This window comes from Sorex araneus, chromosome 5 (genome assembly GCF_027595985.1).
Source record: "Sorex araneus isolate mSorAra2 chromosome 5, mSorAra2.pri, whole genome shotgun sequence".
In the NCBI taxonomy this organism is placed as follows: Eukaryota; Metazoa; Chordata; class Mammalia; order Eulipotyphla; family Soricidae; genus Sorex; species Sorex araneus.
Window position 1 is genome coordinate 178,522,323 of NC_073306.1, and position 19,472 is coordinate 178,541,794.

Genomic DNA, 19,472 nt, shown 5'->3' on the forward strand with positions numbered 1-19,472 from the left:
TTTGATTTCAGGTTTCAAACTGTGCATTTCTCAAAGTAATCATCATCTTTCTAGTCATTTTCTCCTATTGTCTCTCAAAGCTAATAAAGAGGGAGGAATCCTTCCATACATTTTCACTTGCCCATCTATTCATGAGTGAGAACTAACAAATCCATATATTCCTACATACGTATGCATAAGCACTTACCAATCTACCTATATCCACATATAAGCACTTACACACATAGATGCCTGTGTGCTCCTTTTTGCTGAAGTAAATTTTTACAATTCCTAGTTCTATTCAATTTCCTGGTGTGGGTCACTCATCAGTACCATCTCACAAATCTGACACAGCTCTGACTATATTTTTCCTAATTCCTTTAATAAACTTGTAATTTTTTAAAAATGGAATCAACTGGGTTCTGATGTCTTTTATCCTCTCTCTGTTTTTCCTTTCTTTTCTACAAGGTTTATCTTTTTGTTAGTATTATTTCATTTATATGATTAATAGTTATAGTCATGTTGCATGGATAACTTTTATGTCTTTTGATGTGTGGAAAACAAATACTTTTGATTTGTGGTAATATATAACTTTAAAGTATTTCAGAGCCAAGGGAGATAAAAGGATTAAGTTATGGTCATATGTTATTCTTGAGATCTTTATTGAATGCAGGAAGGCAGATTGAATATTTCGTTTTATTTCTCCACGTGGCCTTCTTCACATTAATGCTAAGCAAGATAAACTCTCAAGATATCTGGCAACTTTAAATTCTATGATTTATGATATCAATAAGCTTTTTCATCTTAAGCATTAAACTTGCTCACTATTCTGATTTAAGCAAACCGCTAGAGGGAGTTCTCTTCACAAAATTGAAAACCCTTCAATGTCTCTGGACTATCCTGCAAGTTTGACACAGTAAGAATTAACAAATATCTGTTGAAATGAGTGATCCTGATAGAGACTCAGTAATATTACACTTCTCAATGTCTGAAACAAGAGGCTTCTCTATGCAACTTAAATATGGGAAAGTTCAGTAAATGATGTTACATTCTTATTAAGATGCATGTGCACTGGTGGAGGGATGGGTGTTGGAACAATGTATGACTGAAACCCAACCATGAACAGTTTTGCAAGTGTGTATGTCACAGTGATTGAAAAAAAAATACAATTCCCTAAACCATTGACAACTATGTTAAATGATCATTTACATGGAAAAATATCATTTTAAACATCATTATTATATGTGATATTTCAAAATTTATCTCTGCCTTTTAAAAATTTTGATGAATTACCATTGCAACTTGTAACTTTTGTAGCTGTCACCAGGTAAAAATGAAATTTTACAGACATCTCAGAGGTCTGTCCATATGCTGTCTTCTATCAACCTTCTCCTCCCCCCACCTCAAGTAAATGTTGAGTAGTTATTATAACTATTATCTCATTTTTTGAAGTACTATAGTTTAGGCCTGCACATTTTATTTTTTTATTTTAATTTTGTGTTAGTGAATCACCGTGAGGTACAGTTACAGACTTACAAACTGCCGTGCTTACATTTCAGCCATATAATGTTCAAGTATCCATCCCTCCACCAGTGCCCATTTTTCACCACCAATGGTCCCAGCATCCCTCCCACCATCCCCACCCTGTTCCCCCTCTTCCCACCCTGCTTCTGCAGTAGGGCACTCCCTTTTTCTCTCTCTCTCTCCTTTTAGGTGCTGTGGTTTGCAATAGAGGTACTGAGTGGCCATCATGTTGGGTCTATAGTCTGCTTTCAGGGTGCATCTCCCATCCCGAGCGAATCCTCCTAGCACCCTTTACTTGGTGATCCCTTCTCTAACTGAACTGTCTTTTCCCTCAGTATGTGAAGGCCTGCACATTTTAAAAACTTGATTTGTCTCTTCGGTCTCACACTATCTGGGATTCCACTCTATCTCTTAATTTTTTTTTCTTAGTGATTTAGCTAGAGAAGAACAAAAGATTTGACTCCAGATTGTGCCAGAATTGTATTTTGCTGACTGCATACTTCCGCTTTCAGTGAGATTAAACATCCCTTTATCGTCCCTGTTTCCTGAACAGGGGTTTTTCTTCCCTTGGCAAGACTCAGGGTAAGCACTGTGGTATTCTCTCATCAGAAGCCACATTTGTCTTCTTGTGATATCATGCCTTAACTCAATTTCACAACTACTGAATTGTACTATTTTAATTCACTCACTTTTTCTTTTTAGTTGGAAATGCTTTTATCAAGATAATTTCTTGCATTTACTATTTGCTCCCAAGCCTTACTTCCTTAGCATTTGTTTTATCAGATCTTGCAAGAAGGAGATTAGAAATGGATAGCCCAGTGGGAAGTGTTTCAAAAGTAAAAACTAAGTAAATGATAGTTGGAGGGCTTGCTCGGGATGGGAGATGCATGCTGAAAGTAGACTATGGACCATGATGGCCACTTAGGACCTGTATTGCAAACCATAACACCCAAAAGGAGAGAGAGAGAGAGAGAGAGAGAGAGAGAGAGTAAAAGGGAATGTGCCTGCCATAGAGGCAGTGAGGGTTGGCAGGGATGGACTGGGGGTGGCGGGAGGGATACTGGAAACACCACTGGTGGTGGAGAATGGGCACTGGTAGAGGGATGGGTACTCTATCATTGAATCACTGAAACATAAGCAAGAAAATTTATAAGTCTGTAACTATACCTCACATTGATTCATTAAAAAATAAATAAACTCTTTAAAAAATTTTAAAACTTCATATTTATCAAAACATTATTCCAAAGACTATTCAAAACATGTCTTGGTTGTTGTTGGGAAAATGCATGTGAAACATAGAAATAAGGGTCATGGAAAATTCAGGACATTCAGGAGAGCTCCTGAGGCAGCATAGTCATAGAAGAGTTTATATGGCCATGAGGATCATGGGTGTGAGTGGTGGGAATAAACCTGTCCAGGAGCTGCTATTTCTTTCCATTTTTGTTTTGTTTTGGTTTTGTGTTTTTGAGTCACATCTGGCTCTGTGCTCAGGTATCATTCTTGGTGAACTGAGGGGACAATACGGGGTGCCAGGCATCAAGCGCACATTGGGTACGTGTAAGGCAAATGCCTTGCCTACAATTCTATTCTCTCCTGCTCCCAGGAAGCTGCTCTTTCTGGCAGTTCCCCCAGCTATTTTAGCACTATATGGAATGGAAGTAGTGGATTAGTTCCTCCATGTTATATAGAGGAAATTTTGTTATTAATTCCATCCTCAAAGTCAAGACTTTGCCGAATTTGGCCTTCCATCAGGTTACAGTTGTTAAATGTGATGGATTATACATGATGTGATGTTACTGTGATACTTCAAGACTTTGAGTATATAATACCATCAAAAAAGGAGATTTTCATACTTTTTTTGAAAATTGATCATATTGAAATTGAAAACTGAAAATTGAATAATACTTTAGCTGTAGACTCTCAGCAACTCTAGTGAGAAGCTGAATCCATCCAAGAGTGTATTCACATTCTCCAAGCTCAGCTCCTCCACTGAAGCCAGAGAGGGTACTGTGTCACTGTGCTTCAGAGCCTAATAGACAACAGTGTTTAATACTGGCAAAGATCTTTTAGAAACTAATCGCATTTTCAATAATACTATGTATTTTCTAAGAGGAGATGCTACTTTCCCACCTAAGTGCTCACATACAATCCTGAAGCTCTTAGAGAAATAGGAAATAACATCCTGACTCTCAACTGCAAATAAGTATATGCACAGTTTTCAAGAACAGATAATAGTGAAGATTCAGTGCCTAGCATTCAAAAGCTGGAATGCTCACACGTTTACTGAAAGAAAAACTATGAAGAGCACTTGACAAGACTTCTATGAAGAATGTTTAAGTGAATGGACCAGTGAGATAGTGGGGAAACTAAGTGCATTTGAAAAACATAAAGAGAAAAAAAATACTATAGATTTGTAGGAAGTTGGCAAGATATTTTTCCACATTGAAAAGTTATCTCTGAAAAAGTATAGATCACATCTTTTATTTTCACCATTAAACTGCCCAGTATGGGACCAAAGGGATAGTACAGTGGGTCAGGCACTTTACATGTGGCCAACATGGGTTCGATTTCCACCACCTCCTATGGTCTCTCTAGCCTGCCAGGAGTAACCCCTGAGAGTAGACCCTGAAGTAAATCCTGAGTACTGCTAGTGTGGCCTAAAACCAAATAAAATTGTATAGCACCTATGTTAGTACCTGGAAAGTTGTATGACACACCACTGCTTGGTTATGAGCCAGAGTAGAGTGTGCCCTCCCTAACCCTTATGTTCTGTCCTATTTGTTTTATTTGTCTTGCTTTGGGGCCCCACCCAGTTGTGCTGGGTGAGGGTGGGGGGTGCCCCTGAGAGAAATCTGGGGGACCATGTGGTGCTAGGGATCAAATCTGGGTTTCCAGTATGCGAAGAACGTGTTACCTCCCTGGGCCCATATGACTTCTTTTAGATAACATATTTAAAGTTTGTAAAATGTTTCAAATATAGAGAAAATAGGATTACATAGACACTGTTATTCCCCACCAAAATGAAATGCAGACACTGCTTTTTCAACTTGTTGCTGTTTAACAGGAAGGGTCAGGCATATCGGGCACTTCCCCAGACTTTAACAACACACATCATATAGATGGCACTGTCACGGTTGCAAATGATTCAGTTCATGTTCAAGACAAAGGAAAGAAATGACTGAAAATCTTCAGGTGCACTGGGAGACCAGCCAAGTGAAACAGTGGATCTATATCGACACACATATCCAGTGGACCCCTAAATACAAATCTATATACACATACATTTTAATCAGTTTGGGATGAGCAAAATGGTAGGATGACAGTGCCAAACTAAGATTCACCTGAAATATTTGCTCATATGGGGACAGAAGAAGCCTAAGTACTTTCATTCCAACAGTTCTAACAGCTATCAAATATCCATGAAAGGAAACAAACAGTGCTAGCAGCCTGACTTTAAAATTACCTACCTCCCTCGACCCATTCAGGTTGGAAGATGCAAACTAAAAGTAGGCTATAGACCGAACATGAAGGCCACTTAATACCTCTATTGCAAACTACAACACCCAAAAGGAGAGAGAACAAAAGGGAATGCCCTGCTGCAGAGGCAGGGTTGGGTGGTGGGGGATGGGTGGGGATGGTGAGAGGGATACTGGGATCATTGGTGGAGGTGAATGGGCACTGGTGGAGGGGTGGGTAAACAATCACTGTATGAGTAAAATGCAAACATAAAAGTTCATAAGTTTGTAACTGTACATCACAGTGATTCTCTAATAAAAAATTTAAAAAATAAAAAAATAATAAAAAATAAAACTACCTACCTCCCTCACTCCCTCCCAGGAAACTTTTTCACCCATTGACACTCCCCAGTAGTGAGAGGGAATCTCCTGTAAACTGGACACCAACTCAGAAAGGCCGTGCCATCAAACTAGGATTGCAAAGGGCATCATACCCAAGAACCCAAAGCTCTTTAGATGTCTCAGGCTGAAGTTGGAGAAAAAATTTAATAACAAGTAAAAATGAGAACAGTTAGTTTGATATAAAAGCAGGTCCCAGGAGAAAGAAACCATCACTAGAAATCAGTCTTAGAACATCAGGGATGAGTTCTGATTCTGTTTAAATTTCATTGAGTCTGTTCAGTCATCTATGGCTTCTTTTTTTTCATCTACAGTTCTTAGACTATGCATAACCTCCTAATCATTCCTCCTTCTGAAAGCTCACAGAAATGGAACCACTTATTTACGCTATCATCACAGAAACAAATGAAAATGATGAGTACAAATCACTAACAGGTCAGCAAAGTTCCTGGAAAGGTGAGAATGCATTTTGTCCAAAGAACAGACTCTGTGAAGTCGTATGTAGCTAACTTCACAGTATTGATTTCTTAGAGAAAGCTTCCATTTTTTAAGCCGTGCTTTTCAAAAGAAAAGAAGTTAGCATCTGCCTGCAGATGGAGCCAAGAAAATAATATATAGGAGGTGATGTTGAGTTAAAAGTAATGGTAATAATATTAAGCAATATGGATTTATAGCCCATTCACAATGGCACACTTGTTTTTATTTAAGTTAATTAAGACCATTTTGTTTCTTTTCTGCTACACAAGCAACCTTTAAAAAAATTTTTTAAATAATAATGTATATTTTTGGAGGGATTCCAGACTTCAGCATATGCATGTCAGTGAAAAATAAAAAAGCTGAATGCATATCCTGACACAGTGATCGCATTTGTCAGCTGCTATACTTACTACAGTTATTCAGACTGTTGCTGGGGTCACAGGGAGAGCTACCACCACATGAATCAAGGCAGGAATTGTAGAGGCATCTTTGGTCTCCTTCTTGACATGGAGCCTGACCTACAGGAGGGGGGAGGAGAGGCACATTCGCTTTCATCATTCGTGAATTCTTTACACCAGGATCTAAAGGCTCAAGATGTCTAGGGGAGCTGAGGAATGACACACATTTAATTTCCTTCCAATTTCTTCCCAAATATTGAACACATGTTGAACAGGTACTTTCTGGATTTATTTTCCAGGCAGCTTAATATAACACCGCTATTCTGAAAGGATCTATGAGGATGAATACCTGGAGGCAATCTATTCTTTAAAAACAAAAACAACTTGTTACTTAAAAAAAAAGAATGAAACAAGGTAGTTTTAATTGAAGGAAACTTGCTTAGAAACATGTGAGAGGAGAGAATGAGAGGAAATGTGTTCAAGAGAGAACACAGGCTTCTCCAGTGGAAATAAGCAAAGAAACAGAGACAAACAAACAAGCCAGATACAGGTTCAAGGCATCTTCTAGAACACTGGCTTGAAGAGCAAGCCAGCTTGTTACTTTTAAGGGAAATAAAAGTTTTACATTTACAAGAACGGTTGTATTTATCACAAAATAAAAGTCAAGTGCTATGCGAGAGAAGTCAACCTAAAGATCCTGTAATTTTGACTTTAATTTAACATTAAAGATTAATTTGATGCCAATTATATTCTTCCCTCCAAGGAAAAAGCTTTCCCCAAAGACAAAGAGGAAACCAATCTGAGTACAAGATACATTATCACAATAGAACTCCTACACAGCTGTTATCCATATTTTCTATGTGTCCTTGAAAAGTGTCTTTGGCTTAGCTGTGATGATCTGAGAATTGGGTTTCTTGTTTCTTGGAAAATGAGAGCAGCAATGCTAGCCTAATGGCTTTTCCTTAAGGTATGTAGAAAGGGAATTGCTTTTCCCATCGATTTCCTGCTCATTTGTCGATTAAATGGAAAAAGTCATAAATCACTGACCTTTTTCTTCCTAATATCCGTTACTATAGTTGATTACTTTCAGACACATCACCTAAAATCTTTCAGGGAATTGTCAAGTAAGAAAATTACATATGCATACATAATCGTTCCTATCTGTAATCTGAGACAATGTTGACCACTATTGTGTGATAGTATATGTCATAGTCTTGCAGAAAAGAGGAATCTCTTTTTCTGACTCTAATGTCATCACATTCAAATTTATTGTAAGGTATGCAGGCTCATTTCTATGAATTTAATCTCTTAAAATTATTGGAACATCACATACATTAATTTCCAGCAGTTATTAAGTATGCTAAGCATTTCAAGATAAACGAGCTGGTAACTTACATTCCAACTAGGAATATCATCGAGAAAAGAACCTGACAACATTATGTGAACATTGCTCTAATGAAGGCCAGCCTGGGAGCAGTAGAAGCAAACTGGGGTAGTAAAAGTTAATCTCATCATCAGGGAAATGCAGATCAAAACAACCATGAGATATCTCACACCACAGAGACTGGCCCACATCCCAAAAAACAAAAGCAACCGGTGTTGGCGTGGATGTGGGGAGAAAGGGACTCTTCTTCACTGCTGGTGGGAATGCCGACTGGTTCAGCCCTTTTGGAAAACAATATGGACGATTCTCAAAAAATTAGAAATTGAGCTTCCATTTGACCCAGCAATACCACTCCTGGGAATATATCCCGGAGAGGCAAAACGGTATAGTAGAGATGGCATATGTATTTCTATGTTCATTGCAGCACTGTTTACAATAGCCAGAATCTGGAAAAAGCCAGAGTGCCCCAAAACTGATGACTGGTTAAAGAAACTCTGGTACATCTACACAATGGAATACTATGTAGCTGTCAGAAAACATGAAGTCATGAAATTTGCATATAAATGGATCAACATGGAAAGTATCATGTTGAGTGAAATGAGTCAGAAAGAAAGAGACAGACATAGAAAGATTGCACTCATATGTGGAATATAATGTAACTGAGAAGTACAAGTTGGCAACGATGCAACTTCTGGCAGATATCTCTCTGGACTTAGTTACTAAAATACGAAATTACAGAAACCCAAAACTGAGAGGCCGCTAAGTGTGGTCACTTGACCTCATACCTCTTCATCCTCAGCAATGGAAAACAAATTATCTAATGCTTCCTTTTCAGCAGGTTTGACTTTAGGGGAGAGACTCTCCAAACAATAATAGTGAGTTTTGTTGAAATATTGTATGCAATCAAAGTGAAAGTAAAGTGAAATTTATTAGTTACACAGGCGGGGGGGGGGGCTTAGGGTGGGGGGGCTAGGGGCGTGGGGGGTTAGGGGTGTGAGGGGTCGGGGTGGAGCTATACTGGGATTCTTGGTGGTGGAATATGAGCACTGGTGAAGGGATGGGTATTCGAGCATTGTATAACTGAGATTTAAACCTGAAAACTTTGTAACTTTCCACATGGTGACTCAATAAAAAATTTTAAAAAAATGGAGAGAAGAGTTGGACAGATTTACTGTCCACCCCCCACTGTGAAGACATATAGATGGCAAATGACATGAAAAAAAATATTATCATTTGATAGCATGGAAATTCAAATAAAAATATCTCTTTATTTTCTAAAAAAAAAAAAGGTAATCTCGGCTGGAGTAATAGCACAGCTCGTAGAGCATTTGGCTTGCACATGGCTGACCCACTTTCGATTCCCAGCATCCCATATGGTCCCCTGAGCACTGGCAGGAGTAATTCCTGAGTGTAAAGCCAGAAGTAACCCCTGAGCATCACCGGGTGCCAAAAAGCAAAAAAGGTAGCGATAGCACAGCTGGTAGGCAGCAGGTAAGGCGTTTGCCTTGCACTCGACCAACCCGGGTTTGATTCTTCCGTCCTCTTGGAGACCCCAGCAAGCTACCAAGAGTATCCTGCCCATGGCACAGCATGGCAAGTTACCTGTGGTGTATTTGACATGTCAAAAACAGTAACAAGTCTCACAATGGAGACGTTACTGGTGCCAGCTCGACCAAATGGAAGGACGACAGTGCTACAGTGTTAATCTTCTCAAAGGAGTTTTACATGCACATAGAGTAAGTTGGGAGAAGGAAAAATGCACTTCCCAAGCAGTTGGAAGACTATGCAAAGACAGGAATTACTAAGTACTTAAAAGTTAATGTCACCAGAACTCAACTCACTGAGAAAGGCAGAGGGAATGAATTGGGAAGACTAGGGAGAATCTGAGAATTGTGAAGGACCAAATCTTAAATAGGACCCAATGTCCAATGAGAAATGACCCTTACTTCCGTCCTCGGTCTGTCTAGCAAAATTAGCCAGAGATCACCACTGACAGTTACTCTATATCGGCATGCTCTCCCTCACTTTCTGCTTCCTAATCATAATGAATTTTTCCTGGTAAACTTTTGGCAAAGTGTTTCTGTGTCAAAGAGCTTTCTCTTTTCCCTCTCTTCTTTGATTACTCAATTTATTCTTAAGATCTGTGCTCCAACCTTTCTTCCTTATGGAAGTTCCTTAGACTTTTCGCCAGAATATATTTCCCATACATGATAGTACAGCACCTTGAATTTTCCTTCATAACCCATGTCACTTGACAGATAGACCCTGGCTTGCATATGTATTTACAAAGTCAGGTATATCTGCCCTAAAAGTCTGCAAGTTCCAATACCTGCTTTGTTTGTCATGGAACTCACAGGGGGTAAAACATTTAGTAATACCACAGTGTACATACAATTGACTTTATTGAAGTCAATAACACAAATTTTTACTAAATTTTATCTTCAATCCATTTTATTTTATGACTTTCTTACATATCATATAAGTTGTTTACAAATCCGTGCATTATATAGTGAAGATCCTAAAATTATTTCAAATAAAATTTCATTCTATAGAAAAACAGAACAGTTTGATCCCAAGAGAGGCTCTTGACTGATACACAGCTACTAACTCATGCCTAAAAAGTTTGTTGTAAATTTTCAAGTTGTTAATATGAAACATACTCTCTCTATAAGATATTTACATATACAATAAATGGGTTGTATTGAATATTTCTATAGGTCTTTTCTATAAAGCACTTATTTAAAAGCACTTACTTGGAATGTGATTTCATTAAAGTTATTCTAACAATAAATACTCATGATGAAAAGCCAATTTTAATAACTGTAACATGTCTCATTTGCTCATTTCAGATATACATAGCCTAAGACACGCTTTCACATTACACCTGTACTGTAATAGTTAGCATGTATTAAGTATTTATCATGAGCCAATTCTATGAATCTGTTATCATTATTCTGAGTCTACAGTCAGAAACTGAGTCATACTGACCCAAGGCAACCAGATAGTAAATAGCAGAGCTGGAATCTGAACCCAGGCAGTGAGGTGGAAACACACTTTTACCAAAAGGTATATTAGAAACAAACATAGTGATTTTCAAGTCTACAGATAGTACTATAATGTCTGGACTGTGAGATGATTTGACACAAACTGGACTCAATACAAGCAGAGTGGAACTTCTCTGACATAAGCCATCACATTTCTGAAAAACCAATTTATTTGATTTATGTTTATTTTGTGCTCCATAACAGATACCAACCTCCTTTTAATGCATATTTAAGTATATTGCTTGCTAATGGGAGACATTAAGTTGCTTCTCTGAGCATGGTTATTTTAGGAAGTTGTTTACATATAATTTCAGAAGTAAATTTTTTCTAATTAGAATCTAATATAATTTAATTGAATACTTCTAATATAATTTAATTGAATACTATACACTAAAATTTTCTCTTCATATGCCTTTTCCCATAAAGCAACTTGAATAGCCTTTTTGCAAAACAATATGGGCATTCCTTAAAAAATTAAAATTGAGCTCCTTTTGACCAGCAATACCATTCCTGGGAATATACCCAAGGGAGCAAAAAAGCACAGTAGAAATGACATTTGCACCTGTATGTTCATTGTAGCACTGTTCACAATAGCCAGAATCTAGAAACAAACCAAATGTCTGAAAACAGACAACTGGTTAAAGAAACTTTGGTACATCTACACAATGGAATACTATGCAGCTGTTAGGAGAGATGAAGTCATAAATTTGCTTATAAGTGGATGATCATGGAGATTATCATACTAAGTGAAATAAGTCAGAAAGAGAGGGACAGACATAGATGAACTGCACTCATTTGTAGAATACAAAATAACATAATGTGAGACTGATACCCGAGGACAGTAGAGACAAGGGCCAGGAATATTGCTCCACAGTTGGAAGCCTGGCTCATGATCTGGGGGAGAAAGCAGCTGGAACAGAGAAGGGATCACTAAGTCAATGATGGTTGGAGGGATCTATTATAACGGAAGATGAATGTTGAAAGTAGATAAAGAACCAAACGTGATAGCCTCTCAGTATCTATACTGCAAACCATAATGCCCAAAAGTAGAGAGAGAATATGAGGAAAAGTGTCTGCCATAGAGGTATGGGGAGGAGTGGGATGTGGGGATACTGGGGACATTGGTGGAAAAAATGTGCACAGGTGAAGAGATGGGTATTTGATCATTGTATGACTGAAACTCAAACATAAAAGCTTTGTAACTGTATCTCACAGTGATTCAATTAAAAAATGTATATACACATATAAATGGATGAAGTTGCTCTTCTGAAGTGTATATAGTAATATGAACCAATGGTGAATCAATAAAATTTTCATTAAAAAAAATAAAACAGGGGCTGGAGAGATAGCACAGCGGGTAGGGCGTTTGCCTTGCACGCGGCCGACCCGGGTTCAAATCCCAGCATCCCATATGGTCCCCTGAGCACGGCCAGGGGTAATTCCTGAGTGCAGAGCCAGGAGTAACCCCTGTGCATCGCCGGGTGTGACCCAAAAAGCAAAAAAAAAAAAATAAAAAAAAAAATAAAAAATAAAAAAAATAAAACAACTGAATTGGCCTGAGCTGCTTAGACTCTACTGTTGACCCTAGGGAATAATTTTTCAGTATAAATGGCATGAAAATGGTCTTTTCCACAAGAAAGGCTTTTCTGTCAAACCAGTGCCATGAGGACCAGTGCGTCAAGCAATTTGGAATTATTTATGTGGGAATGTTATTGAGGCATGAAAGAACTTCCAACGTTTTGTTCTGTTCCCAAGGAAAGGGCCATCAATAAGAAATGTAGCACACACTTACTGTCGCTGCAGTTCTCCTCGTCACTTCCATCCTTACAGTCCTCGTCTCCATCACACCAAAACGTGCTGGGGATACACTGTCCATTTCTGCATTCCACCAGGCCCTGGCTGAGACAGGCTTTAAAAAGGTTGAAATTATTCACTTTACCTCCTTATTCTGCTTTCAGTATGCAGATTACATAAATGACCCCATTTATCTAGCCTTCCCAAGGATAGATACGTTTTGAATTTCTGGATGATCTGTCAAAATATAAATGAATACATTGCTATTTTTTTTAATTCTCAGTCATTATGGAGCAGAGAATCTCCATTCTTGGATGTCTCTAGCCTTATTTAAAACACTTAGAAAAAATTATTTTTTCCTGGGGGCTGGAGCAATAGTACAGCGGGTAGGGGGTTTGTCTTAAGAGGCCAACCCGGGTTCAATTTCTAGCATCCCATATGGTCCCCCAAGCACTGCCAGGAGTAATTCCTGAGTGCAGAGTCAGGAGTTACTCCTGTGCATTGCCGGGTGTGACCCAAAAAACAAACAAACAAACAGCAACAACAACAACAACAAATATATATATATATACATATATATATATTTTTTTTTCCTGATAGCTACATATGGTAGCACTGTCGTTCCATTGTTCATCGATTTGCTCGAGTGGCACCAGTAAAGTCTCCGATTGTGAGACTTGTTATTACCGTATTTGGCATATTGAATACACCATGCGTAGCTTGCCAGGCTTTGCCATGCAGGCTGTAGACTCCTGGTAGCTTGCTGGGCTCTCTGAGAGGGACAGAGGAATCAAACCTGGGTCAGCCACATGCAAGGCAAATGCCCTACCCACTATGCTATCGCTCCAGTCCATATGGTAAGTCATATTAATGACAGAAGTAGGAATGTTACCACTAATAAAAGCTATGGTTTACTAAAGGCTTACACCAATAACCATACTAGGATTACTACGTACCAAATCCCAAATTCTCATAATCAACTTGCAAAGTAGATATTATTAACTTTGCTTAAAATAAGGGAAATTAAGTTTAGAAAGTTTATACCTATACAAGAGCACATAGATGTTAACAGGTTGGGACAAATGAGAAATACAAAAGCAAAGTTGCTTTAAATGCAAGTGCCAACATGTCATTCTATCCAAACACGACCTAATGATTCAGCGAAGTAATATGTATAGACAAACCTGTATAATATCTACCACCCAATTAACACCTCATTTTGAAACTTGATATGACATCTGATGTTTGAAAGAAACTGTCTAGTGCCCATTAACTTTTCCGGTTTTAAAGACTGTCTAAATTCTATTGCTTCTTAGAGCATCAGAATTTTATGTGGTCTCAGTCTTCACTGGGTTACTATCAAATGTTAAAACTCTCTATTCTTTTTGCTTTGTTTTATCTTTGGGTCACAAAGGAGAAAAGTGTGGGAGCTCCTGAAAATAAGATAAATGACTTTCCATTTTGGGAAGAATGTCTCCTTTGACAAATTCAATGCACAAAGGAGATGTAGGAAAAAGAGAGAGAAAAAATAAATAGGTTCAGCTAGAGCAGCCAGATTAAGCCTGGACTTTTGGAGAGAGAGATGTGGATTTTGGCTACACTGCTTTGTGATTGTTCTCCCACCACTTAATTATTATCTTATTAACCTTGGCCCAAAAGTATCACAATCTTTCCCATTGAATGCTGTTTGGATAAAGAACCTTGAGAATTGGTGATTTAGGGGGCAGAAATAGAAAAGTAAGCAAAATGAAGATCCTTGTGGTACTCACAGCAATTGACCTCATCGGATTTATCTACGCAGTCATGATCACCATCACAAACCCACTCTATCGCAATGCAGCGCCCGTCCCCACAACGATGCTCCTGGGTGGGATGACAATCTAGAGAAATAAAAACATTTCCGAGGATGTAGACAACTCACATGACCAACTCCTAGAACAGTATGACTCATACATTCCATTGAGGGATATGTGTTCCAAATGTCTGAGAACATTCAATGACTCTGTAACATGGATCTAGTGCCATCCAGGGGGGTGTGTGAGTTTGACTTCCCAGGACCCCTTTGTTTTCTGATGAGTAACAACTGTCCAGCTTTCTCAGGACCCATAGTTTGTTCTTGAATTTTGTTTTATTTAATACTGTTTAGTACCTTACAAAAAATTTAAATATTGATTTTTCCCACCCGTAGCTCATTTGGATTTCACAATATAGATATTTTATTTGAAGTATTCTGACAACTCTAAGAACTGAAATTTAGGTTTATATGGCAAACTGAGAAGGCAGATAAGTCATCTCTCCTGAGCAAATGTTAGTGTAAAGAAAGTGAAGGGCATGGTGTAAGACCCTAGTGCTTATACTAGGGCCCAAATCACTGGTAGGTGGTCAATGAATACTCGGTATAAATGAAGTGTCTGGACATACTTGTGATGATGACATCATTTAGGCTGGGCAGCAATTTCTGCTGAGCCTTATCTGCTGAATGTGTCAGCCAAGACAGAAACTAATAAAGATTTTCAACCTTTATATTTTTTGACAAATAAAAGGAATTGTATGTATATTTAAGTTAAGGAACTGTGGGGCTGTAGCGATAGTACAGTGGGTAGGGCATTTGCCTTGCACGCAGCCAACCCGGGTTCAATTCCCAGCATCTCAGATGGTCCCCTGAGCACCACGAGTGTTTTACCAGGAGTAATTCCTGACTGCATGAGCCAGGAGTAACCCCTGTGCATTGCCCGGGTGTGACGCAAAAACCAAAAAGTAAGTAAATACATAAATAAATTAAGGAACCATTATTTACAAAGTTCTTGATAGTTGAACTTCAGACACAGTATGTTCTAGCACCAATCTCACCCCTGGGGTCATCTTCTCTCCACCAGCCTGGCAACTTGACAGGCACATTGTCAAGTTTGGAGGTTGTGGGTTGTGGTTTGGATCTGTTTCCAATGTTGCTGAGTCTGTGGTTTTGATATAGTTTTATATACTCCTCTATATTTCTGATATGTGCAGGCCCTGCTCTCCTATTACTTCTTGTCCTCATGGTTTTCAAACTTGAACCATCTTCAGTTTCCTCATTTCTCTGCAGATTGACCCTCAAAAGGATGAGTCAGCAAAATAAGACCCATGTCACTACCTGTACCTGGACCCAGAACTCTAAAAGGTCAACGTGGGACTGCCATTTCGGGAGACTGCAGCTGCTGTCCTCATGGGCAGGGTCCTCCCACCGCCACGTTTGGAGAAACACTTGCCTTGGAGAAACAAAGCAGCTTCCATGCATCCCAGTCACATTGTGTGACTCTCTTTGCACCAATGGAGAAAAAAATGGCTAGTTGTGAGGATTTCTTAATTGATGCTGTTTATAAACTCTCTTGATAAGTAACTCATATTTGAAAGTGATGTCGGTGGGCCCCCACAGGTGACTTATATGAAGCGGGGAGGAGAAAGACGGTCACTTTCTCCCCAACTGCCTCTGCCACGCATGACCCAGGGTTACTGGGTTCTTGTCTCGCCTCACAGAAATGAATTTAAGGAGTAAGCAAGCAGTGAAGTAAAAAGATTTTATTTGGAGGTTTTTTAAGGTGTGGAGAGGGAAAGAATGAGAGTGAGTGAGTGAGTGAGTGAGTGAGTGAGTGAGTGAGAGAGAGAGAGAGAGAGAGAGAGTAATGCACTCAAGAGAGGACATGGGCTTCTCCCAGGGTGGGGAGAGCCCCTACACACATCCTAGTATTAGACATGAAAGCAAGAAGGTACACATCTCAAGAGGGGAAATGCAGGTGGCACATGTGCTCAGGAGACACATATGCTCGGCCACATGGGCACAAGCAGTACATGGGCTCGGGCAGCATATGTGAGACCTTCCTTTGTTCAAGGTGGCTTTTATAGGGTTTCTCCAACCTTCCCCCACATGGAACTTCTTCTCAGGTAAAAGTCCATTGCTAAGAAGGTCACCAGGGAGGTTGGGAGTGGTGATGGTCTTCTTTGGGCCAAATCACTGAAGTTAATTAGATTGTTAATTAGATTGAAGGAGAGATCCGAGGGAATATGACAAATTTATTTCATGGGGAGGGGTCCAATCTCCTCGGGGTCCACCGCTCAAAGTCTTATCCATATCCACAAGGTGGATCAGCCCTGGAATTTTCCTCCCAGAATTTTTGTTGACCCTTTTATTGTCCAGGGCCTTTTCCTATCTACCTACCTACATCAAAAGAATTCCTGGTAAAGCAATACAAAATACTTTTTTTCATTATGCTTTTTATCATATACATAATCACTATCCTAACATACATATTCACTGGGGCCAAGAGTGTGTGGGTGAGGGAGATAAGCAAGTGATGCTTCTTTTCAGAGAGAGGAGATTCTATGTGGCCTTTTTGTTGTTTTTGTTGTTATTGTTGTTTTTAGTTTCTTGTAGACAATAAGGAAGTAAAAGGGATAACTTTAATACAAGCAACCTTTGGGATATATGTGAACAACAGGTTCAATCATAAGGAACTATAATACACTTCTATTAACAGCGCCACTGACATGGTCTCCTAGAGGATTCCTGGACCTTAAAGGACATATTGGAGGAATAAAGAAAAATATAAGGAACATGAAGTGCAAAGAGAATAAAGACATGGTAGTAGAATGTTTGGGCAAGGACCAGAAGAGTCACTAGTCAGTCTGCTAAAGATGAACAGCTGGGGCAGAGACTGGACTGGAGTGAGGGGATGTTGTAGTAGTTGCCATTAGATCTGGTCAAAGTCACTTTAAAAGAGTCAAGTTCATAATATTCTTCTACCTTCAAATGAATTATTCTAAGTGGTCAGAGCAATCATTTTCATATAGCAACTATATCTTGGCCTTCTCTACCAACTCTTTCAGCCCTTGACTATCTCAAGTCATTATCCTTGACCCCTTTCTCCAACTTTTTACTATCTTCTCTCCATTATTTCGTCAGTAAAATCAGGCATTGGAACAGATGGAACTTCAAGGTCTCTTACAGCTACAAATGTTATGATGTCCACAGATATAATTGCCTCTCATTTTTTGTCCTCAGACTCATCATCTATCACTATCTAGTGGCCTATGAGATGATTTGCCTATACTTCTTCTAATGTTCATGTGGATATCAGAAAATCAAGCTAAGAGGTGATTCTAAAACCTACCCAGTTTCCAACAGTAAAGTCATTTCTTACATCGCTACTTCAAAGTGTCCCACTAATCATATTCCTGATCCTTTCCCAGCATCCCCTTCAATATCCCCTAGCGCTGGACACTGACTCGCCTCTTTAGCTCTGCTTTCCTCTTCATCCAGCATGACCTTTTGTTCATATGACAGATTCCTATGTCACTAGTAATATACAACCTAAAATCCTAAAGCTAATGACAAACCAAAGATAAATTATCCAAAGGAATTTTTGCTGGTTTTAACTCACAAGATGGCATTCGGGATAGTACATAGCTCTTTGAGAGATACGTCCTTTCCCTTTAAAGAAAATACCTGCTTCTGTCTATAAACAAAAGAGCTATTCTAGCCTCTGGTGTCTTTACCACAGAAGAAGTTCTTGCAGTATTTGTAAAATGAAGGATTGATCTATGGTGACATGTATTTAGAAGATCAGGTACAGACAATATATATGTCTACAAACTCTAAACATGCCACTGGTTCAAACGAGGGGGAAAATAACACTTTCACAGATAAAAACAATTAACACATGAACAATTTTATCTGCTTCTTTATCATTTTCTGAGTAGAAATCTTGTAGATATATCTAGAGGTGACAGGGCAATGTTGAAGACCTTACTAAGATTAGTAATTTAAACAAAACAAAACCTAAAAAAATACACCTTTCTCTTTAAAAATTAAGAAACCAGCTTTTTGGTAATGGAACCTGATAACCATATTAACAAACAATGTACTATAAACTCTTGGATATAATTTTCTGCAACTTCAAATGAAAATATGCAGGGAAATGGTGTTACTTACCGCAGTTCTGTTCATCGCTCAGATCCCCACAGTCATCATAGCCATCACATACAAGGCTGTAATTAAGGCACTTGCCTGTGTGGCAGTGAAACAGATTCTTACTGCAATCTGCAAATAAAAGAACGACCTGCTGTGTCATTTGAACAGAACAGAACATTGTAGTCATACTTCCTTTTACCAAAGAAGCATATTCAAGGGAGAAAAATCATAATGGTAATCTGGTCCACATTTGTTGTTTTACAGGCAAAAACATGGTGTAGAGAGATCTGAAGGCTAACTGAAAAGCATGCAACAAATTACTGAAGAATCCAGACTTGGCCCCTAATCATCCATGCCACTTTATTATTCTTTAAACTTCATTATTATTGAGGTGAGAAGTCCTCTGCCCCTCTCAGAGAGCCCAGCAAGCTAGAGAGAGTATCTCGCCCGCACGGCAGAGCCTGGCAAGCTCCCCATGGCATATCTGATATGCCAAAAACAGTAACAAGTCTCACAATGGAGATATTACTGGTGCCCACTTGAGAAAATCGATGAGCAATGGGATGACAGTGACAGTGACAGATTATTGAGGGAGCATGGTTTAAAATAGGGTTAATGTTTATGCTGTTGATGTATAAAGTTACTGTATTTCTACTCCCACGAAAGTGTCCAAAACTTTCCCTGAGTCACTCAAGCTGACCTACCTCACATTATCCCTACTTGGTAGATGCAGTTCTGTCATCAAGGTCTAAGGACCTGTCTTCACTGCACACGGTCAGTTCCCTTGCTTTGTTTTTTTCATATATCACATGTGAATTAGATTATCAAGCACTGGTCCATCTTCCCCTGACTTAATTCACTTAGTAAAACACTCTCCTCTCTAGTTCCATCCAAACTGTAACTAAAGGCAAGGTTCCATCTTTTCTTATTGTTGAGTTGTATTGTAATGTGTGTCTTGATCCACTAATCAGTTTGTTGGGCGTTTAGGTTGTTTTCATTTTACTTAGCACTATGAGGAAAATAGGTATGTATATAACATTTTCGGGGGAGGGGTGGGTGGGCCACACCTGGCAA

General features: G+C 38.9%; 1 protein-coding gene across 1 annotated transcript in view; it reads right to left on the minus strand.

Moving 5' to 3' along the window:
• CORIN (corin, serine peptidase) overlaps window positions 1-19,472 on the minus strand; it is a 246,600-nt gene that overhangs the window by 61,892 nt on the left and 165,236 nt on the right. The window contains exons 7-10 of the mRNA XM_055140495.1: window positions 18,420-18,527; window positions 14,224-14,334; window positions 12,453-12,569; window positions 6,245-6,352 (exon numbers count right to left, since the gene is read on the minus strand). Coding sequence (XP_054996470.1) covers window positions 6,245-6,352; window positions 12,453-12,569; window positions 14,224-14,334; window positions 18,420-18,527 — 444 coding nt within the window. The remainder of the gene's footprint in view (window positions 1-6,244; window positions 6,353-12,452; window positions 12,570-14,223; window positions 14,335-18,419; window positions 18,528-19,472) is intronic.